Here is a 24,593-nt window from a genome sequence, read left to right as displayed (position 1 = left end):
AATAATCGTAATAATGTTCCTTCCGACACGACCTTTGTTAGCCTTTGCTGTTGTGTTAACAGCCAGATGTCTCGTGTAAAAATTAATACTATGGGTGATAATTGTGAAAATAAAGCTCTCATTACCTCCGCTGAGGGTGTGATGTGAATTCCTTGTCTGTTGTGTTTGTCTTTAGCGGGGGGGGGGGGGGCATCTAAAACTACTGAGGCTGTTTCAGTAAATGGGCCATGGAAGAATACATTAAATTTTGGTGTGGACCTGCAGTCTATCAAGAGTGAATCTTGACTCTTGACTGTGTATATGTGTGTATATATAATCTTTATTCACATACGAGGTCTGTTAGAAAAGTATACGACCTTTTTATTTTTTGCTAAAACCTGATGGATTTGAATCACGTGTGCTTGCATGAGCCAACCTTGAACCTTCGTGCGCATGCGTGAATTTTTTCATGCCTGTCGATTGCGTCATTTGCTGGTAAACAGCCTTAGTGTGAGGTCGTATGTAGTGCTCTCGGTGGCTTTTCATTGCAAGGAAAATGGCGGAACGATTGAAGCAGCGCTACTGCATCAAATTTTGCCAGAAACTGGGCGACAGCCAGGTGGAAACCATTCGGATGATTCAGACAGCTTTCGGTGACGATGTTATGGGCATCACACAGATTAAGGAGCGGTAAAACCGGTTTAAAGACGTCCGCACAACGGTGGAGAGCGAGCTGCGCTCCGGTCAGCCATCAACATGCTGAAATGACCAGATCATTTCCAAAGTGAACGCTGTGGTGATGCGGGACTGTCGTGTGACTATCCGAGAAATTGCGGAAGAGGTGGACATCAGCACTTTTTCAGTACATTCCACTGTGACAGAAGATTTGGCCATGAAAAGAGTGGTGGCGAAATTCGTGCTGAAGGCTTCGGCACGAAGCTGCTGACGGCGGAGCAAAAGCAACTCCGTGTTGAAGTCTCACAGGACATGCTGGACCACCTCTTCCCCCATTTGGAAGATTCAGATGGCTTTCAGTGGCTTTTCAGTTGTGTGACTATCCGAGAAATTGTGGAAGAGGTGGGCATGTCACAGCATGACCTGTGAGGCTTCAACACGGAGTTGCTTTTGCTCCGCCGTTATCAGCTTCGGCACGAATTTTGCCGCCACTCTTTTCATGGCCAAATCTTCTGTCACAGTGGAATGTGCCGAAAAAGTTTTTTTTAAACAAAATGTAGTTGTCCCACACTATTGCCATAATTTCCACCACAACACTGTAATGTCCCTTTAAACAGTTTGAATGAAAGATTGTTTGGGTAGTTTCTATGGAGATAAACAGTGACATCAGAGCACATGTATATAATGCCAAATCACAACAAACAGTTGCCCCAACGCGCTTTATATTGTAAGGCAATGGTGTGGAAATTACATTTACAAGGCCAATAGTGCCCGTAGTTAAAAAAAAAATCACCCACATACTGAAAAATTATCTCCCAAAAGGTGAATGTGAGTCTCACAAAATGTTAATATTCATGACACAGACATACGTACATACATACATACACACATATATACATGTAAGTTTATGGATTTCAGTTTACAGATCATCAGATTCCTTGATCGCAAACCCTATCACCGCAATTATTTTAAATTTTTTTATTTTTGTAGCAGGGGTCACAACAACCAGCGAGGTGCAGAGGTGTAAATCTGGGTGATCCAAGCAGCTCTCGCTTCTGCTGTCAAGCGCCCAGCCCTGCTGAGTGTCCCACTCCAGGGAGTGTCAGGTGAGGAGTTTGACTGGGACAGTCCACCTGTCAAACTCGCAGAGGACAGAAACCTCCCCCTCTGGTAAACAGCTCAATAAATCTTAAGAGAAACGCTTTAGAAAAACAAACACACAATTATATGAGCAGTGACGCTTCACTCATAATTGCACACACTGATGTATAATGCAGGTTGAGCTTATTATAGAAAATTCTATTTTTCTGGTGGGAACTTCAGACTACAAACTTGAAATAATCAACAAAGGTTCTTCCATCTATTTTTTAAAGACTTTTACACAGCAAATACTATGATTGCTCTGTCACTGTAATAATTAACCTCCACTATACTTTTCACCTCATAGCATTCAACAAATTAACTTATTTAAATACACATCGAAACCACAGCAGACTGACTTCTGCTCGCCAAATGAAAAGATACTGCAGAATTAGATAAATGTCATTTTTAATACACGAAAAGCAGCTCATAGCAGGTTTTTTTTTGGCAGGTCACTGAACTCAGTTAAATTCAATATAAAAATAGATTTTAGTTTCTCATACTTTTCCCCACAGGGGCAACTTTGTATGTATCCAAAGCAAAACACTGAAGGCAGCATGATCACACATTTGGATTAAAAAAAATCTTCTAAATGACCAATAATTAAAATAACCTATGATACTGTGGAAAGCAACATACAGCAGGTACCTCACGTACATGGTCATAAAATAGAGACATCACATCTGGCCTCCGGAACACTCACATTTGTACTTTTGGCAGCAAGGGGAGGGGAAAAAACAACAACAACAAAAAAAAAAAAAACAGTGAAGCCAATTTCCATCACACCAAATAATTTTCAAAATAAATGCCCGAAATCAAAATTCATTACACAAGCCTCACATTATCTTAATGCATTTCAATGCAAGATCTGTTTTTTTTTTTTTTTTTTTTTCTTTTGGGGGGGGGCGTCCTGGACCAGCAAACATGCCATGGAACATTTGTCCAGAACAGCAGTCACCTTTAAAGTAAGAGCTTTGGTCCTGTGGGCTGTCAAGATGCATCACTTCAGTAAATTAAACAGATTGTTACCATTAAAAGGGGGAACTCTGGGAGCCCCATCCCAAAACATCAAATTTTAAACATTTTCAGTTTCAACTTTTCATTTTCAACAAAAACACCAATAAACAGTTCTGTATTGATTTAAAAACAAATACTGTCACTAGCTAAAGTACTATATTGTAATTCTCTGGGGCGAGCTACAACCGCCTGCATTTTTACTTCAGTACATGTCTTATAAATAACTGATTATATTGGCAGCTAAATATATTGACCTTTTCCCCCATTGAGCAGTGCTGCTCTCCACTAAGACCATACACACCAACTGTCAACATGAGGTTCGGTTCATCTGCGTACCACAGGTAAGAGTTCCTCAATGACCGTCAAATTATACAGAAACCAAATGAAAAGTTCAACTCCACAGTTCCACTTTAAAACCACCAAAAAATATTGCACAAACAAGCTGGTCCATAAGTGAATTCGTTAAACAAGCAAGTCGTCTCTCGAAAACAGACAGGCGCGTTACGTTACAGTACTGTGTTCACACCGAAGGCTTTGTTTAACCTTCATTTTTGGAAGGTCAGCCTCATTGCACCCCAACATTTCATTCATGAGGCAAGTAGTAAACATTGCAGTGATAGTCAAAACAGTCAACTAAAACAGGGATTCCCAAAGTGTGGGCCGTAGCCCCAGTGAGCTGTGAAGGTGCTGCGGGTGGACCATGAGAGGTCATTTAATGTAATAAAGTGTAAAACTTGAAGTTTTTTAATTTTATTAATGTACTCAGGAGGAATAAAGCTAAGGGATTTAAACTGTGTTAATTATTAATTTATCTGACATATTTCAACATGTGTCACCAGATTGCATATTATCACCAGTGTGGAATCATATTTGACAGAACACTACCTCACTGGTGAGGGTGGGCAGCCAAAACTGTGACTATAGTGGGTGACGGCATTAAGGGCCACTTCACACATAACACAACTGAAGCCGACTAGTACACGAAAGAGAAACTGCACGCCAGTTGTGAAAAATCAGAGCTGCCTCTAATGCCTAGTACACCTGTTGCTACAATTATTTGCGCACACCAGCAGCTGAAAGACAGAGTGTGCCCTGTGAGAACCCATTCGATCCCTCTCACGGCAGGTGTCGGCCAAATTCCAGGTGACACACAGGAACATCCAACAGTGCTCGCTGGACACTTAAAAAATGGTGACCATTCGCACTGTTAGCACAAAAATAGTGAACAGATGAACACTTTCAAGCTGGATGTGAAATTTGTCTAAGTGCCCCCATGACTGTGGAGTTGCCAAGCAACACATGTGGCGTACCAGAGTGTCGGCTCCTGCCTCAACACATGTGCCTTGGATGTGTATCGTGTGTGTGTGTTGAGCATACTTGCATAACATGCTGATATTTATGTACAGACGCGGAGCGGCCAGCCAGAGCGTACACAGCACGGTGAGCCACCTTTCAGCTGATCACTGGCCAGAGACTCACTGAGACCTGGAAATGACAGCTCAGTGCACACAACGTGTCACATTGTAACAGAGACCACACCCAGCCCGCCACAGGACTAAGCCAACAGTGCAGCAAATACACCACTTTCAGTTATGTATCACCAAAAATACACTAACAAATGCCGTTTTGTCAGTTATTATGGCAAAAATTAAAGACTTCCTCTTTGTCTCATTTCTTAAAAATTTTTCTCCTTGTTGAATTTAGGCTTTTTACGCTCCTGTTATAGCACAGCGATGGTAGCGCAGTGGTAAAGAATCTGTCTGTTAATCAGAGCTTTTGTAAATTGCATGTTCGAATCCCATTGGTGGCATGTATTTTTTTATCTTTTCGCCACATCAGCGACACGATGTGGTGCAACAAGTTCGAGCTCGCACTGTGTTCGTGCACGCTTGTGCATGAAACAGTCGCCTGTGTCGTGTCATGTGACCGTGCGTCCCTCATGACAGCAGGTGGAATTTTCATGGTTCCCCATTTCGTGTTTGGTTTGTGGATCTTCTTACGGTTTCTGCATCTTTCGTGTTATGTGTGAAGGGGCCCTAAGTTTGGGAATTCTCCGACAACGTCATTGCACAACTCTGATCGGGACACCATGGAAGGGGTTCACTTCAGTTTGCAGCTTTCTGGTAAGGCACAAACACAGACAACAAAAGGAATGGCAAAGTAAAGGCCTGCTACACACACGGTCATAAACAGACCACAGGAATAAATATATAAATTAACACATACCGACTAATCTTTAAATGGATTAGTCCCCTGAATGGAACAGTATCTACTAAAAACCACACCGTCACCGCTGAAACTGGGAGGGAACAGCAGATACAGATGGGTGACAAACAGTGAGGTGTGGTTGGACCACCGCATGCTGCCAGAACAGCTCCGGCAGCACTTCATGTTTCCACCAACTGCAACTTTATGAGGTCACGTGCACTAAGGCTTTGCTCCGTAATGCATGTAATTTCAGACAGCACTGGCAGCATTTCATGACTCAAGTGTTTGTTTACTTGGTCATTTTTCCTTAAATTGTATGCCTCTAACACAGGTAAGCAGTCTACATGTTTTGAGGTCTAATGGCATTTTATCTATTTTTTTCATCCCTTCAGAATTTTCCATTTGAAAAAGGTAGCTATATATCTTATGATGCCCACGTGTTGCATATCAAAATGTTAATAATTTCAGCATTGATGTGTGACATTTATCTCAAAGACAGTATAGAGATATAACTTTGCTGTTAAACTGAAATTATTTAACTATTTTTTAGAAATTCTTAAAATCTTTAATGAAAATACACACTTGTTCAACTGTTTTGGCATTAGAATTCAGTTTACCAGAAGTCTTTGCGTGGGAAAAAAAAAAATTCTGATCAATATATAAGAAAGGTCCAAAATGAAAATATGTAATTTCATGTATCGACTGGAAATGTTGTCAGTCATGCTACCAAATTTTTGAGCATATTCAGTGCAAAGGTTACAGCCGCTTCTTAGTAATGAATTAAATGCACTACGGTGCTGCCAGTGAAATCCGAATTATTGTCTAAAATGGCTGCTATCAGCTTTAGCACCTACGGTGAAGCCATGTCCTGGTGGACACCTGGTGTCACCTGGTGGAATTTAGGAGTTGATTGGTAATAATGATGGCCAAATGAGGCCCCCTGAAGCACTTTCTGTTCTTCCTAAACCCACTAGCATGTCATTTCAAAACAAAATACAATAAATAAATAATAAAGAGTACAAAGCAAACTAAACTGAAGTGTAATGTACTTTGAAACCTTTCTTTCAGGAAAAAAAAAAAAAAAACACCTGTCATCTTGTGGCCTCAAAACAAACTGTAAATACTTCATGAGGCTTCATACAACCGTCACTGCCCACAGACACTCAGTTCAATTGAGATCTGGTGACTGTGAAGGCTGGAGCATGATTCACATTGGCTGTGTCAATTCAAAGGCCGCATCCTTCAAAGGCTATGTTCTATGAAAATTGGTGTTTCCGAGACTGCAGATGCCAAACCAACCATTCTGAAATGAGACAGTGTAGTCCACAAAGCATTTTTCAATTGCATCCCATCCCTACCCTGTGTTACCCTGTAATCTTGACAGCTGCACACTACAATTTTACATGGTGGGTGGAACCTGTAGCTTAGTAATTATATATACATATTTATATTTATTATTACTACTATTATTACTAACTATTATTTATAACTGAGTACAGGGCTTGTGGCCGAGAGGTTAGTGCACTCGGTTTCAGTGTGGAAGGTTCCTGGTTGCATATTTGTAATGTGGAAGTCTTGAAAATAAGAACCTAAATGCACCACGATGACATATGTCGATGAATGAAGCCACTGAAGGATGCACCTCCTGAATTTAAACAGTCATTGTTTTCATCAAACCACTGAGTGAGCCAGTGTATCCTAGGGATCGGGGTTTGTGCTGTGCTGCTCGTTATTTATTCAGGATTTCCCTTGAATTTGTCGCCGCGTCTGTAAGAGACGGCTTCACTTTCCCTGAAGCTTCTGGTTCATTTTTGCTGAAGCTTTACACACAGCAGCAGCTGTCACTTTAAACATGAAAACTGCTCATTAATGCACATTATGCCACTTGCTCAGTCAGTGAGTGATTATTTTATAATAAAGGGAGGTGGTATGATTGAAGATGAAAGCAACAAGACTTTTTAATTTTAGCACTACAAAACTTTTTCTTAGACTTTGCAGTACTGATGTATTGTTGCAGTCACTTCAAAAAGGATGAGATGGTTTAAACAAATTTGACAAACCCCATCGTATATCTTCATCTAAGTGGCATCTTCTGTTGTGTTTCTCCAACTTCAGCAGATATTAAATTCTGCACATTTAAATAAGCGTTAATAACATAAAAATACGTATCTGATTTTTGTTTCATCTTTGTGGCACAATTTCTTAATTTTATTTTGTAGATTTATACATTTTAAATGAAGTTCGTCTTGCGTAGGTGTCTGTTGGGGAGTTCTATGGCGCTGACCTGTAAAGGCCACGAGCCGCCCATGATGCCAGCCTGAATGGCCACACCTGTAACCACCGCCAGCTCAGGGTCCACTGAAGTGTTTGGGTCCTTCCCAAAGTACTCACTGATCAGCCTCCTGATCCGCGGTATTCGGGTGGACCCTCCAACCAGAACAATCTCATCCACGTCCTCTCTTGCCATGTGGCCTTCAGCTAACACTGTCTCAATGGGAGCCAGAATCTTCTGGAAAAGGTCCTCATTTACCTCTTCAAACTGATCACGAGTGATCACACACTGAAAGAGAATGGGCTCCGCAGCATCCCCTTGAGGCGACTCTGAGCCATTGTCTATGTGAAGGTGCAGGGGCACGCTGATGCTGGCACTGGGATGCAGGGTGAGGTTGAGCTTGGCAGCCTCTACAGCCTGTCGGAGATGGTGGATGTCCAGTTTGAGAGTGGGCAGAACTCCAAATTCCTGCTGGACCCGCTCCACAGTGTACTGCAGCAACCTCTGGCTGAAATCTTGTCCTCCCAGCTTGTTGTTTCCTGCAGAAAAATAATGCAAACTTACAATTCACTCAGAAAATCCTCCACAGGCATTTAGTACATGGCTCGAAGACTACTTGGGAAAACCAGGAATTCTGTGTGTTTCTCCATGTAGAAATGGAGCTGCACCAGACTGAGTTTTTCCCAGTAACAACTGGCGTTCATCAGAGGTGTGTTCTGCCTCCTATAATGTTCTGTGCTTGCATGGACTGGGTGTTGAATAGGGTTGTGGAAACCAGTGACTTTGGTGCTTTTGTTGGTGAGGAACGGTTCATCACTCTCGACTTTGCAGATGATGCTGTAATCATTGTAGAATCAGTGGATACCCTGACCGCAGCACTTGAGAAGCTGAGTGAGGAATCAGAGTGTCAGGGTTTGAGATTATCCTTATTCAAGACTAAGAATCAGACTTTTATCGACTTCCTGGATTCAGCCATCAGAAGTCTAGCTGTATGTGTTGAAAGTGCTGAAATTGTAGAAACATCTACTTATCTTGGCACTGACATACGCGTCTCGGGACCTTCTGCCTTTGAGATCAAGGGGCACCTGGGAAGAGCTTCTGGAGTCATGGGGTCACTGGACAGAGGTGTTTGGCGATGCTGATATCTTTGCAGAATGAAGGGCCAAGTCTTTAAGGCGCTGGTGGTATCCATCTTGCTGTATGGGTTGTGAACCAACTGAATGTCTTTGGCACTAGATGTTTTCAGAGGATCCTTGCATACCACTCAAATAACTTTGTGACAAACGAGTGGTTACCAAGAGAGACCAAGATGAGGAGTACTACTTGCATTGCATTTTTTTTTTTCCAAACTTGAGCTCCACCTCATGAGCTCTGTTTTGTATACCTTAGTTTTCTTCCTGTGTAGCTACTTTTGCTTTTTTGGGGGGGGGGGGGGCAGGCTTTGAACTCTTTGAGAACAGAAGCCTTTTGATTTATTAATACTTCTACCAATGTGCAATTTTCTTTTCAAATGAAGTTTAATGAAAATGCATCTGTGTTCTAATTACATCACCCCCACTCACCATCATGGTCTAGTGGTTAAGGCATTGAGCTTGAGACCAGAAGATCCTCAGTTCTCAGCCTGACTGAAAAAAAAAAAAAAAACTACTAAGGGTCTTGTGGAAAGGTCTTTAATCCCCTATTGTTCCCGGTGTGTAGTGAACACCTTGTATGGCAGCACCCTGACATCGGGGTAAATGTGAGGCATTACTGTAAAGCACTTTGAGCATCTGTTGCAGATGGAAAAGTGCTATATAAATGCAGTCCATTTACCATTGTGAGGGAACGTCAGCTTCAACATTTTGGCCATGTGGCCCGGTTCTCTGTGGATGATCTAGCATGCAGGTGCCCGAGTGTTGAGGACCCTGGTAGCTGGAGAAGGCCAAGGGAACGCTCATGTTGCACCTGGCTACAGCAGATAGATGGTTATTTTTGAGATGTGGGAATCAACCGGTTATCTGCCTGGAATGTTGCCATCCAGGACAAAAGTCGTTTCGTGGTGTTGTGCATACTGCGTAGAGCAGCACCAGCACGATCCCAGACTTGACTGGTTATCAGGGAACCAGTGCATCACTGATGCTGTACCTCAAGTCAGCTCATCCGTCCAGCCCCTCGTCGGAATTCCTTTGTCTGAGAAGTTGCTGAGAGACTGGCGCGTTGTTTGATCAAAATTTTTTCTAAACCTGTGAGACACATCGAAGTGGACACGGTTCGAAAAATTAAGCTGGTTTTCGGTGAAAATTTTAACGGCTGATGAGAGATTTTCCAGTCCAGGGTCCTCTGTAATCCAAACCGGACCCTGGACTGTCTCCCGAGGTGTCAGCGCACATCCACCGGCGCGGCCCCACCTGAAGCCCGAGGCGTCAGCGCAGTTCCACCGGCGCGGCTTTACCGAGGCCCGAGGCGTCAGCGCACATCCACCGGCGCGGCTCCACCTGAAGCCCGAGGCGCCAGCGCACATCCACCGGCGCGGCTCCCCCTGAAGCCCGAGGCGTCAGCGCAGTTCCACCGGCGCGGCTTTACCGAGGCCCGAGGCGTCAGCGCACATCCACCGACGCGGCTCCACCTGAAGCCCGAGGCGTCAGCGCAGTTCCACCGGCGCGGCTTTACCGAGGCCCGAGGCGCCAGCGCGGAGTTATCTGACCATGGGTCCGAAGAAGGCACTGACGGCGGAGGAGGGAGACGATATCAAGAAGTCCATGGACTTTTTGTCTGAGGAAATCTCTGTGGTTCAAATGCAGCAGAAATCCATTATGGAGCGGTTGGAAGAAGTGAAGGCTCTCCGGATCCAGAATGCCGAGAAAGACCGGCGTCTGGTGTACCTGGAGAACCGTGCTGCGGAGTTGGAACAGTACACAAGGATGAACGACGTTATTATACAGGAATTCATATTAAACCTCGATCCTACGCCACGGGCGGTGTCAGAAGACAGCGGAGGGGAGGCCAACGAGCAGGAGGCCAGCTCAGTGGAACAACAGGTGGCTGACTTCCTGCAATATAAGGTATTCAAATGGACTGTAATAACATTGAAGCGTGCCACCCCCTGCCCAGGAGAGAGGATGGAGACAAGCGAGCAGTTATAATGAGGTTTGTCAACAGAAAACATAAAATGGCATTGTTAAAACAGGGACGGAAACTCAAAGGAACAAACGTATTCATCAATGAACATCTGACCAAAAGAAACGCAGACATCGCCAGGAAAGCTCGTTTCTTAAAAAAGCAGGGAAAAATTCAACAGACATGGACATCCAACTGCAAAACATTTATCAAATTGAATGGAACACCAGAACAAGCGAAGGTTATGGTAATCAGGAACATCGAGGATCTGGACAAATATGACCAATAAGGTATGAGGACACAAACACATCACAACACCATGACACAGACCAGAGGAACCTATTCATCTACTACCTATTCATCTACATCTGGAGACAAGAAGGATATAACTCAAAGGATTGCTGATCATGGAAAGTAGAACTGAGAACATTTAAATACACAGACCACAATGTACTGGACTTGGAGCACGATATAGACCCGGACAATAATTTCTTCTCAAATATCAATGACAGTTGTTGCTATTATACAGATGAACAGTTTAATCGGATCATTAGAACGGATAACAAATTATCAATAATCCATTTCAACAGCAGAAGTCTATATGCAAACTTTAACAACATTAAAGAATATTTAAGTCAGTTTAAAAAAATTTAACATAATTGCTATATCAGAACATGGATCAATGAAGATAAAGGAATGGATTTGAACTGGATGGATATGAATTTAATTGTGTAAACAGAAAAAATAAGAGTGGAGGAGGAGTGGCTGTGTATGTGGATAAGAACATGGATTATAAAATAGTAGACAATATGACAACTGTGATTGATAACTTATTAGAATGTATAACTATTGAAATATGTGAAGAAAAAAGCAAAAATGTATTAGTCAGCTGTATATATAGAGCACCAGGATCTAGTATTGAAACATTCACTGACTGTATGGGAAAAATGTTCTCAAAAACTAATCAAAAACTGTGTTCATTTGTGGTGACTTAAATATTGATCTGCTCAATCCAAATAAGCATAAAATAACAGATGAATTTATCAGTATAATGTACAGTATGAGTTTATATCCAAAAATCACCAGGCCAAGCAGAATTACATCCCATAGTGCCACCTTAATTGATAATATATTCAGCAATGATATTGAGAATAACACTGTGAGTGGATTATTAATCAATGACATTAGTGATCATCTACCAGTTTTCATCGTTTATAATAGAAACCATCGGCGGAATCAGCCAGAGGAGAAAATAAAATACAGGCGAGTGCGGACAGAGGAAAACATGAACACACTAAAGAAGGATTTACAGGAGCAAAACTGGGAAAAGGTATACAGTGAAAGTGATGTTGATAGTGCATATGAAACTTTTTTTACAAATATTTACATCATTATATGATAAAAATTGTCCAATTAAACAAGACTACAGAAAACAAAAAATCCAAGCTCGACCATGGATGACGAAAGGGTTACGAAATGCATGTAATAAGAAAAATACACTGTATAGAGAATTCATAAAACTAAAGACTAAAGAGGCAGAAAATAGATATAAGAAATACAAAAATAGATTAACTAATATTATACGGGTATGTAGGAAGGAATATTATAGTAACATATTATATAATAACAAAAACAATATTAAAGGAATATGGGATATATTAAATAGCATTATCAAAATGGTAATAAAAAACAGAGTTACCCTCAGTATTTCATTGATAATAATGTCAAGAAGGAAATAAGGATGAGGTAGTCAACGGTTTTAATAATTTTTTTGTAAATATTGGACCAAGCTTGGCAGAAAAAATTCCCAATTCCCAACCTGAGGATTGGGATAATAATCTCATAGAAAGAAATCCCTGTTCAATGTTCCTCACAGCAGTGGATGGAAAAGAAATTATAGACATTGTGAATAATTGTAAATATAAAACATCTACCGATTTAAATGAAATTGATATGGTGGTGGTAAAACAGGTCATTGAATGGATTGTAGAACCATTAACATACATCTGTAACTTATTTCAAACCGGTAAATTTCCCAATCAAATGAAAATAGCTAAGGTTTGCCGCTGTATAAGACTGGGGATAGACACCACTTCACAAATTATAGACCTGTTTCTTGCTTCCACAATTTTCCAAATTATTAGAAAAGTTATTCAATAATAGATTAGACAAATTCATAAATAAACATAAATTACTTACTGATAGTCAATATGGATTCAGAGCACATAGTTCAACATCACTTGCATTAATAGAATCAGTTGAGGAGATTACAAACGCCATAGACCACAAATTACATTCAGTTGGAATATTTATAGACCTTAAAAAGGCTTTTGATACAATCAATCATGACATATTAATCAAACTTGAACAGTATGGGATTAGGGGGTTGGTGTTGCACTGGGTGAGAAGCTACTTAAGTAACAGAAAACAGTTTGTGAAGTTGGGGGAATATACATCATCATGCTTGGACAATGCTTGTGGCGTCCCACAGGGGTCAGTATTGGGTCCAAAACTGTTTCTAATTTATATAAATGATATTGTCAATGTTTCCAAAATATTAAAATTAGTATTATTTGCAGATGACACAAGCATTTTTGTTCAGGGGGGGATTTGCAGGAGTTACTGAGGAGGATCAGTATAGAAATGGGAAATTGAAAATATGGTTTGACAGAAACAAATTATCATTAAACTTAAGTAAAACAAAATACATGTTATTTGGCTATTGTAATACAGACATACAGGTTCAGTTACAAGTCGAAGGGGTAGATATTGAAAGGGTACATGAAAATAAGTTTCTGGGGGTGATAATAGATGATAAGATAAACTGGAAGACTCATATAAAACATATACAAAGTAAACTGTCAAGAAGCATTTCAGTTCTAAACAAAGCGAAACATATTCTGGACCACAACTCACTCCGCATTCTTTACTGCTCACTGGTTTTACCATATTTACAGTACTGTGCAGAGGTATGGGGTAATACTTAAAGGTACAACACAATCACTATCAGTAATGCAGAAAAGAGCTATAAGAATTATTCATAATACTGGCTATAGAGATCATACAAATCCACTATTTTTACAATCCAAATTCTTAAAATTCACAGACTTGGTTCATTTTCAAACAGTACAAATTGTGTATAAAGCAATAAACAATTTACTTCCAGCAAATATTAAAATATGTTTTTTAACAGATCAGGGGATTACAGTCTGAGGGGGAAATTTAATTTAAAGCATCAGTGGGCACGAACAACATTAAAAGGTTTCTGTATTTCTGTCTGTGGGGTGAGGATGTGGAACAGATTGGGAGTGGGGCTCAAGCAATGTCCAAGCATGAACCAGTTCAAACAGCGGTACAAAAATATGTTTTTTTCTAGGTATAGGGAGGAGGAAGGGTAATAAGGGTTAGGGTGTTTTTGTTTTTTTGCTTCGGCTTGTAAATATATAGTATTTTGTATGTAAGTAGGTATGTGTATATATATATATATATATATATATATATATATATATATATATATGTGTGTATATATATATCGGTTTAGGTGTGTAGGAATCTATGTGTATATGTGGCAAAGGGTATTACTGGTTGTGGGGAAGAAGGGGTAGGGATAAATAAGCTGATGCTTCACCCTACCCCTTTTCGGACATGTTGGGTACACAGTAGGAACTTTTTTGTTGTTGTCTTTACTGATCTATCTTGTAATTGTTGTTGTATCAAATGTTCGAAATAAACAGTTTTCATTCATTACACTGAGGAGCAATTTTCATGAAAGCATTTAAGCAACCATAGAATCTGACCTCTGACCTTGAGCACACTTTTGATGGAGGAACACTTGAGGAATACTGTCTGCAAATTTGACCCAAACTGGACAATAACAAAGAAGGAGTGTGTGTTTTTGTTATTAGATTGGTTTTTTTTTTTTGTTGTTGTTTGTTTTTTATGAAATTCATGAAGTGACCATAGAATTTGAAGTCTGACCTGGAGCACAATGTTAAAACAAACAGTGTTCACGTTTGATCCACATCAGTTCTGGGCATTTTACACACAAATTAATTAAATCATAAAAACATTTAACAAAATCAACAATAAAGTTAAGTTCTTATTTACAAATGACTCATAACTGAAGGATTTTTTTGGAGACCACTTTGACATGGAGTGAACCTTGTTCTCTGGAAAACAGCTGGGACGTACGCACCTGCCATTGCCCTGGTGAGGAACATTCCTCCCTGTTTGCTGAGCAGAGACACATCCAGTGTCCCACCTCCTAGGTCCACCACCAGCACGTCAGATACGTCCACCTTGTGGAGGCCGTAAGCCATGGCCGCCGCCGTGGGCTCACTGATCACACGCAGGATCTCCAGGCCTAAGATGAGTGAACACAGAGCTCACAGAAGCGTTTCTTTAAACAACTTCTACGAGTTGTAAAGATTGTGAACACACCCCAGGAACATGCGATGTGTTCAAATGATCACACTCACCAGTGAGAGTGGCGGCCTTGACGGTGCAGTTCCTCTGCCGTTCATCAAATTCTGCAGGTACAGCGATGACCGCTTTTTGGACGAGCACACCCAGCTGTCGCTCGGCCATCTTCCTCATCTTCAGTATCAGCCTGGAGCCAATGAACTCCGGTGTCACAGTAAATGTACCGTTGGTGGTAATGACAAACTCTGCACTGCCGTTATTGTTTACTACCTAAAAGGGGCAGCCGGAGAAACAGAAAAGAACAAATACGTTGTCACATTTTGGTTTATTTGCTCATATCAACATCTGTTACAAGTTGTTTTGTGTAAATGATGGATGAAAATTCAGCCAATTTTCAAACCGTAAATTTATACTTATTATTTGTTCACTTTTTGCCCTTCTTTCAAGCATAATGTGAAGTAAGGAAAACTAGTTGTAGTGCAGTAGATAACAGAACATTTACAGAGGAATCTTTCAAATGGTGAAACAAGCACCAAATTTGGCACAAATAGTCCTTAGACATCACTCTTTTGAAAAAAAACAATTGGTCACTTGAATTTTCAGTAGGCAGCCAGGCAGGGGTCAATTGAAGAATTACACAGAGGTCAAAATGAAAAGATCCTCCAATCATATTAAAACTATACCACATTATTTGTTTGAACAAAGATTCCAAAAAGGTATAGTTTGGACAATCTGACTGAATGTTATAGCAAAAATAATGAATAATAAAGAAATTAAAAAATAAAATCAATACTTGAATGTAAAAATGACTTTAGTTTATGAGGAATTCATTATTGTAACTGTATCATGTGCCATACAATCAATTGTAAAGTATTACCAATTGTGCAGTATTATATTTTACTGAGTGACAACAAAATTCCACAAATAATAAGTACATGTACTTGACAATTGAATGGTGAAAATTGAGATAAGTTAAAAATTTTATATCAAACATGTTTTCTGTCCATTTTTTCTTATGATCCCAGACAACAACCAAAGGTATTTCAGCCTTTGTGACAGAAAAGATTTCCATTTTAGACAAAAAGTTTCGACATTCTACAAATTTGATGCAGACATTTTTGTCATTAATTTTATATAAAATGACTGGACAGAAAGAAAAAAAAACATTATTGCAATCCAACAAGCCCATGACAGTCAGTCAATTTCCTGAATAAGAATATGCACTTGGGTTTTAAATGGATTTCATGATTATGGAGAACATAAAATGCTGTAGACTTGGATCTCAGAGTGATAGTAAGGCGATCGTGATTGGTCCACTACACCAGTGTGTCGAATACAAGATCTTCTGGAAAAACAGTCAATGGTTGGGCGATAGACTTGGCCGCGGAAGTTAAAGTGAAAATATTTGCTGAAATTATTCATTTTCACGCTTCTGTGAGCAGCTCTTTGGTGTGGGGATAAACATTTTCTCAACAATAGTAGTTTTTGAATTTCTGTTACAGACAATTGCCCCCCTGTGTGCCCCCGAAACAGAGCTTTAAAGGGGCAAGTATCATGGCCTAACAGTGTCATCAGTTGGATTCTCATTCTGCACTATCTGTAGAATCAAAATCCATAAAAAAACAAACAAACAAAAAAAAAACCACAACTTTTGCCATACCCTACTTCGAGGTGAGGCTAAAAATGATAACAACACTGCTGTTGGCTGTTAGTATTGTTTGCAATGATAAAAATAGTATAGATTTTAAACAAGAATAACACTGCCGCTGGCTGTGTTGTTATTGTTTTCAATGATGAAAATAGTATAGATTTTAAACAATAACAACACTGCCGCTGGATGTGTGTTAGTATTGTTTTCATTATATTTTCATGGTGGGCCATGGTTTCACGGCGAAAGCAAAAGTGCAGTTAAGTACAGTGATGAAAGTGGGCCATGGAAAAAAAATAAATAAATAAATTTTGGCAAGGGCCGAATCCTTGGCGGGGGGTTTGAATCTCAGATGCATTCTGGTGTATTTTCAGGTCTATTTACCCACCAAAAAAGCGCCAAGGTCAATATTTCCACCCCAGTCTTTTCACACAACTTGAATTGTGCTACCGGCCTTTAACCCAAAAAAGCTACATTGTGGTTCATAAAAGTTGTACAGTAAAGGAAATGACAATTCAAAGAACTCAAAAAATAATAATTAGCTGTATCAACTCAAATGGAACAATAGTAGTATTTACGGCACATTAATGCATCAACTTGTTAAACCTTCACTAATTTCTGAGTTTTCCTGGTTATGTTATTTCCTAGTTATTCTTAAAAACACCAGAATGATCCCTGTCACAAGCAAACCTATGCAAGGTGAGTGTGAAGTCAACATTAAGGAAAAATTCCATTCATATGATTAATAACCACCTTTGCATGAACTTAAGTTAGTCCATGCATGGGCATAGCTTATGTACAGCTAGCTACATGTTAGTTACTGTGCTTTGTTTATTCAGTGATACAGACATTGTTTATAATGTAGCAATGTATGTGTATACATGCTGGATGGATTTCAGAATGGCTATTGTATAGACTGTCATAAATTTCCTGTACATTTATGTACATTTTCATGTACATTTTGATTAAGCTGAAAGCTGAAGATTACCAATAAAGAGGGCACTTGTTTTCCCATCAGACCTCTTTGTTAGATGTTGGTACCAGGTTTAATTTGAAGTTCCAATGAAGACCTTTCATTTGAGACCAACAAAACAAAAATCAAAAGATGCCAACATGCCCAAAAGGGGGTGCCAAAGGAACATATTTGGTAAAAATAGCCGGAAAAGGTTAATTTTGGGCAAAATCTAAAGACATTGTGGTGTTGTTCTTTGCATCTCAAGGAAGCCTAACATTAGTACTACCAACATGCCAGAGACCATTTTTCACATGACAAGGAACATGAATGGAGTCTGACGTCAAAAATAACCCACAAAAGTTCACCACACAAGTAAAAACACGGATTTCCAGGAATTTCCAGAAAAGTTTCATCACTGTAAGTGGAGAGCAAACCATAGGCACATCAACGTATAGAACAACACTGCCATCTACTGGATGACAGTGTTGCTTTGTGCGAATCAGAGCTGTTTGTGGATCTGTGAGCAGTTTTGCAGTAGTGGAGCAGATATATGCAATATATGAGGGAATCGTGACTTTGACGATAAAAGCATGAAATTTGGCACACAGTTAGAGCATACCAAACAGATCATTTTTGGTGATAGGGTCTTCTTAGAGGTAGTCATTTTCCAAGATGGCTGCCACGGGTTGTTTTATCATTTTCTGTGGCTCTAGACCATCAAGGCTCTTGATTTCTGTGACTAATCCTACATATTCAAGAATGAGGAATGCAGTAGTACCATTTACAAGATGCTAGCACCTACATAACAACATATAGCTAGCATGCAGGCAATTAAATAAGTGTAAAACCATTAAAGTAGGGCTGAAACGATTAGTCGAGTAATTCGAATAATTCGATTACAAAAAATGTTCGAGGCAAATTCTGCGCTGTAATGTCCCCAGAAAAACAAACAGAAGAAGTAGAGCAAGCGCTAATCAAATTAGCACAAAAGCTACAGCTTTCCAACGTGACAAACAGAGGGAAATAAAGCCTTTTAGCAAAAAGACGGTCCATGTTTATCATCTGAAATAGCTTACTGCGCATTTAAAGCAAAGCAGTGTGTTTGTTTGTTTTTTTTTTTTTAAAAACACAGTCCGCTGGCCGCTCTACGCGTGGCGGCTGGCTGCTGCCTCTCTCTGCCCCTCTCTGCCCGGTGTGAGCGGCTCAGCACTGCCCTCACACAGCTCCATCCCGGCCACAGACAGTCTCTGGAAGAAGTTCACTCTTTCTTCTGTGTGACTCGCAATGAGTGTTTCGCTTTTTAATTTTGCTTTTTTAGGCAAAGCACAATGCTTCACAAACACGGGAACTCAAATAAAATAATAATAATAATAATAATAATAATAAACCAGTAACTGCGAGGCTGCATGTTCTACCTCCAGCTAGGTCTGTCATGATTAGGAATTTCTGGAGATGACTGTCAGGCAAATAATTGCGACTGACGATTATATTGTCTATTTTTTTTTTCTTTTTTTCCCTTCTTTATATTCTACTATCGTAGTATAATCACAACTCTGGAAGAACGTTTGGCTTCTCTGAGTGGAGAAACTGGGAATAGAGCAACATTTTTATTTTTATCTTCATTTTACATATAGTCCCACCTTTTTCTGATTTGTGGTTGATTCTGTTGCATTTCTGAAATTACAGAACTGCTATAAAAAAAAGTGTGAACATTTTATTGTGTTTTAAAACTTTGTGGAGCAAACGCAAACAGCAAACTCTTATAAAGAAGGAAAAAATACCTGGTCATGTGCAGGAAAACTGATATAAACTTAAGAGAACAATGCAGGCTGATTTGACTCCCCATATTTTTTTTTTGGTATAAATAAATCAGAATACAATAAGAGGCAACTCACTTTGAAACAATTAAAACATATAGCTGCAGCTTAATAACTTTGAAAAATAACAGAAATCAGCAGCTTGTATTTTTATTCTGACTCCAGTTCATTTTAGTGTGATGAAGTCATCCTTTTTTTCCTTATCAGTCACGGTTTGTGCTCGAACACTACATTAAATTCAAGATTGAACAAATACATACCTTTGGAAAATAACAGCTGTTAAAGTTCAGCTTTTTGTGATCGGTGCCTCTGACCATCACTGCACAGCTTTTCTGTAATTTTTGCTCAGTTCATTTATATATTCAAATTGACCGTTTATTTCATCTCATGATCCCATAAATTCAGTATACGACGCGCACATGGTGTGAACAGGACGGTGCCATCAGAACCGCACCAGTAGAGAAAGTACAGAAAGTAAAGACAGCTGCACGGTTTGGTTTTGTTTTTTATATATATGTTCACTCGGGTTAAAATCTTCTCTCTCTGCTCCGTGCTCACTGTCTCACGTGATGCTTCACAGCAGAACGTAATGTCTCGTGCCTCCGTTCAGGAATCTCACTCCCTCACTCTGCAGCGAGTTGACTCAGCGCGCACGCGCACGCACACACACACACACACAGCTCTTTCGGTAAACTGCGCATTTTAAAAGGCTTTAAACAAGACGGCTGCTGTTTTAATCGGCAGTCTTATTCAAAATTTGAAAATTTGCTCGCTGACTAAAACTATGAATTGAGAGAAAAATCAGACTTAAATAAAATAAATGACTCGTCGACTACTAAATTAGTTGTTAACGATTTCAATGGTCGACGTAGTCATGACTAGTCGAGCCAGCCCTACAAAACCGAAATGCATCCACAGGGGTGCGTGGCTTTGGATCCAGAACCTCCTCACGCTCCATGTTATTATCCGAGCCTCGCTAACCATCCAACCAAGACGAGAGGAAACAGAGTGAGTCAGGCAGCGTGCGGCTGCTGCTGCACGATGACGTCAGATTCCGAATCTTTTATGCAACTTTGTTGATAAAATAAATAATTCACGGTAATCGCGATTATAAAAAATATTCGCGAATATGAAAAATAATTGCGATTGGCGAATGTTTTAATAATTGTGACTGCCCTACCTCCAGCTGAAAATGAAATGCATTGGCTGAATCGCAGAGAAAGTGTTAAAAAGAAATCCATGCAGGGACCCAGTCCACCACCTTAATAAATAAATGGTTACATTTTACAAGTTGGGGAAAACAAAAAACAGAAAGCCACAACCCATCGCCATTTCAGCAAAATGTCAAGACTTTGTCCCAACTTTGGCTGAGCTCCTTACACCAGGAAAGATCCAAAACTTTTAAAGATGTGAAAAAATAAATAATTACCCAGGAAAACAGAAAGGGATACACTAAATTTGACAATCTGCGTGATGACGCAGTGACACTGTGCCATTACTTAGGGACAGCCCTGGACTGTTAATGTTTTAAAATGCAAAAATACTTTTTATCCGATTACTCAATTAATCGCCAGAATAATCAATAGAATACTCGATTACTAAAATAATCGACAGATGCAGCCTTACATTAAAATATGTAATATTGGTGATATTATACATGTTTTTGAACTGCGACTAATGCGAGTACAACACAGTACCCTACTTCTCAATGTATCATTAACTGCTATTTACAAGAATTATCCAGTAGAGGGAGCTCTAAAAATAGTGTGACCTGCTGCAGCTTTTTGTCATCCACTATTCTCTGCAATAACACTTGTTGGTGCAGACTTGATCGCTGCATGAAATGTTAGAGACGTTTTTCTCAATACTCAACAATGAAATTTTTAAATTAAATGCATTTATACAAGCACCATGTTTATTAATCCTCATTATTAAGCAAGATAGCTAGCTTTCTGTAATTTATGTCTGTAGCATGGCCCAAGCAGAGGGTCACCCCTTTGAGTTTGGTCTGCTTGAGGTTTCTTCCTCAGAGGGAGTATTTCCTTACCACTGCTGCTGTGGGGGTTAGTAAGGTTAGACCTTACTTGTGTGAAGCGCCTTGAGGTAATTATGTTGTGATTTGGCGCTATATAAATGAAAATAAATTGAAATTGAAAATAGCTAACATATTTGGCTAACATCAGCAATCTAGCTAAGTAGCAAGCATTTATGAAGGGCCTGTAAGTACATAAGCACCATATTTCAAACTGATTTGAAAATGTTATTTCATGGTGAAAACGCAAAACTACTAATAAAACGTGTGGCGGCCATCTTGGACAATGGCCACCTCTGCGATCCCCCTATAGCCAAAAAGTATCTTTAGGGTACGCTCAAACACTGTGCCAAATTTCATGCTTTTATCATCAACGTCACAATTCATCCACATATCTGCTCCACTACAGTAAGAATGTCAAAATTACATAACTGAGCAAAGCGATGGATGCGTGGTCGTGAGCCACAAATGCCTAATGACACTTCACAAGCACAATTTTCAGTTTTGCAAATGCTTCTTTTTTAACAAATGATAACACATTTATTACACATTTATTTGTAAAAACAAACACGCAAGTTCCCAATCGGAAATTTGTGTTTGTGGATTGCAAAACGTGCAAATCGAGAACTATTTGTAGATCACCGTATTTGCTGGTATTAATGAGACAAATTTAACTCCATACATACGGATAAAATCCACTCTTAGCCACAACATGACCCACCTTAAAGGGGTAGCTGTTGCTCTCCTGCTCCAGGTGCGCCGGGTCAAACAGCTTCCCGATGAACCGCTTGGCATCGTAGACGGTGTTCTGGGGGTTGAGGTCGGCTAATTCCAGGGCTTCGTGTCCGACCAACAGGTCGGTGTCAGTGAAGGAGACGGCGCTCGGGATGCTCTTCCTCCCCGCTTCATCCGCCATCACCTCCACCTCCCCACTGCCCGGGTGAAAGACTCCCACAGAGCAGAAAGTGGTGCCCAGATCCAGGCCGATCACTTTGGGTTTCGGGGGCGGGAGGTACTGCTGTCCCAGGTAACCAGCCAGGAACAGGGCCAGAATCACCGAACCTAAGCCCCCAACACAGTTAGCTCAACTTAGCATCTGCATAATGTGTTAATAACTAAGGAAAAACACTTTTAACATCACTTACCAATCATTGATATTTCTCCAGCCATCTTTCCAAACTGTCAACAAATCGCGGAATGTCACTATGTCGTTAAATAAGCATTAAAGTTCGGGTGAAACGATATGGAATTGTGACAAACTGCACAGAATGTTTCAGCTCGCTGAAATACACGTCAATAATCTCGTAGCTCCTATGAATGCTGGGTAATGTAGTTCATATCTTACTGCCAACGCTCTCGCCAGGTACTGCTAAGTACTACACTTCCCATCAATGCTAGCGCCTATTTCCTCCACGTCGGTTTATTAATATAAAACTACATCATGTCACACCTGTACCAACAGGAAATATCACACTGCTCTGCGTGTTGTTCTTGTTGGAGCGACATCTCTGCTATTTTGGGATTGTGGGATAGTTTTCGCCACACTGCTGCTCATGTTGGAGCGACAGCATGCAGACTGTGTCTGTTCCCTGAGAGATTTCTTTTAGTGCAGCTTCTTGTTCTGACTTTAACACAAAGTTAACAACCAAGTCTTTTCATCACCAACTGTAAATGGTAATCAAAACATTCCAGAGCAGCAGTGGTAACGAAAAACTCCCTCTGAGGAAGAAACCTCAAGCAGACCAGACTCAAATGGGTGACCCTCTGCTTGGGCCATGCTACAGACACAAATTACAGAACAATTAACAAAACAAATATACAGGCAATGCTGTTGGTGCACAGGACAGGAGGGTCTCCAGCACAAATACCACACCCATCTCTGGATGGAGCTGCACCTTAAACAGAGAGAAAAAACAGAATCAGGCATCAGAAAGACAAGAAATACAGTATAATTTGCCAGCATTAAACAAGAAAAACAGGATACTGTGGTCATCGCCGGGCACTAGCCCTAAGCTTCACTACAAGACCCAGAATTTAGGTAAAGTTGAAGCTGCAGCATGCTCCATTTCCTAATAAAATAAAAGAATAAAAAGCGCAGAACTATACTATGTCAGTATGCTAGCCATACGAAAGGGAAAATAAGTGTGTCTTAAGTCTGGACTTGAAAGTCTCCACAGAATCTGACTGTTTTATTGACGCAGGGAGATCATTCCACAGAACAGGGGCACAATAAGAGAAAGCTCTGTGAACGGCAGACTTCTTATTCACCCTAGGGACACAAAGTAGACCTGCACCCTGAGAACGCAGAGCTCAGGCCGGTACGTAAGGTTTAATTAGGTCAGCTAAGTAGGGAGGAGCCAGTCCATGAACAGTTTTATAGACTAGTAGTAGAACCTTCAAATCTGATCTCACTGGGACAGGAAGCCAGTGAAGAGATGACAAAATAGGCATAATGTGTTCGAACTTTCTGCTTCGTGTCAAAAGACTGGCTGCAGCATTTTGAACCAATTGGAGAGCCCTAATGCTGGACTGCGGTTCACCAGAAAATAGAACATTACAGTAGTCCAATCTAGAAGGGATTAATGTATGGATCAGGGTCTCAGCATCAGCCATAGACAGGATGGGACAAATCTTCACTATATTTTGCAGGTGGAAGAAAGCAGTCCTAGTAATACGATAATAATCGTATTTCTAATGTGGAGGTCAAAGAACAACATAGGATCAAAAATACCCCAAGGTTCCTCACTTTGTCAGTGTGATGTATGACACACGAGCCTAGGCTAAGCGTTAACTTGTCAAATTGATGCCGATGTCTCACTGGACCAAGAACCATTATTTCAGTCTTTTCGAGTTTAAAAGTAGGAAGTTTCTAGACATCCAACTTCTCACTGATGCAAGGCAGTCTTCTAGGAATTTTATGTGAATGAGATTACCAGCAGTTATTAGCATGTATAACTGAGTATCATAGCAGTGAAAGGTAATCCCAAAACGCCGCAATATGTGCCCAAGGGGTGCTATATAAAGGGAGAAAAGCAGGGTCTTAAGACAGACCCCTGTGGAACCCCAAATTTCATGTCACTAAGGTTAGAAGTAGTGTTACTGTACAAAACACAGTGAGAACTACTGGTCAAGTATGACGTCAACCATGCAAGGGTGCTCCCAGTAATCCCAAAGTGATTCTCCAGCCTATCAAGTAGAACATGATGATCCGTGGTATCAAATGCAGCACTGTTTCTTAAATATTTATTACGGCCACTCTTACAAGTTCAGCTATCTTTATAATTTTATTACTGATAAATTTTAGAATTAATTTAGATGAGATATACTCATTA

The 24,593-nt window shown here is 40.2% G+C and overlaps 1 protein-coding gene across 1 annotated transcript; it reads right to left on the bottom strand.

The window, feature by feature from the left end:
- Positions 1 to 7,198: 7,198 nt before the first annotated feature.
- On the bottom strand, positions 7,199 to 22,563 carry hspa13 (heat shock protein 70 family, member 13). The gene is made up of 5 exons (XM_034167970.1): positions 22,407 to 22,563; positions 21,979 to 22,323; positions 14,866 to 15,075; positions 14,583 to 14,750; positions 7,199 to 7,830 (listed from the first exon to the last, which is right to left on the bottom strand). The coding sequence occupies exons 1-5, from the start codon at positions 22,429 to 22,431 to the stop codon at positions 7,250 to 7,252; spliced, it is 1,329 nt and encodes a 442-aa protein (XP_034023861.1). The 5' UTR covers positions 22,432 to 22,563; the 3' UTR covers positions 7,199 to 7,249.
- Positions 22,564 to 24,593: the final 2,030 nt, after the last annotated feature.

This window comes from Thalassophryne amazonica, chromosome 4 (genome assembly GCF_902500255.1).
Source record: "Thalassophryne amazonica chromosome 4, fThaAma1.1, whole genome shotgun sequence".
Lineage (NCBI taxonomy): Eukaryota > Metazoa > Chordata > Actinopteri > Batrachoidiformes > Batrachoididae > Thalassophryne > Thalassophryne amazonica.
This window is presented reverse-complemented; position numbering and strand designations above follow the sequence as displayed.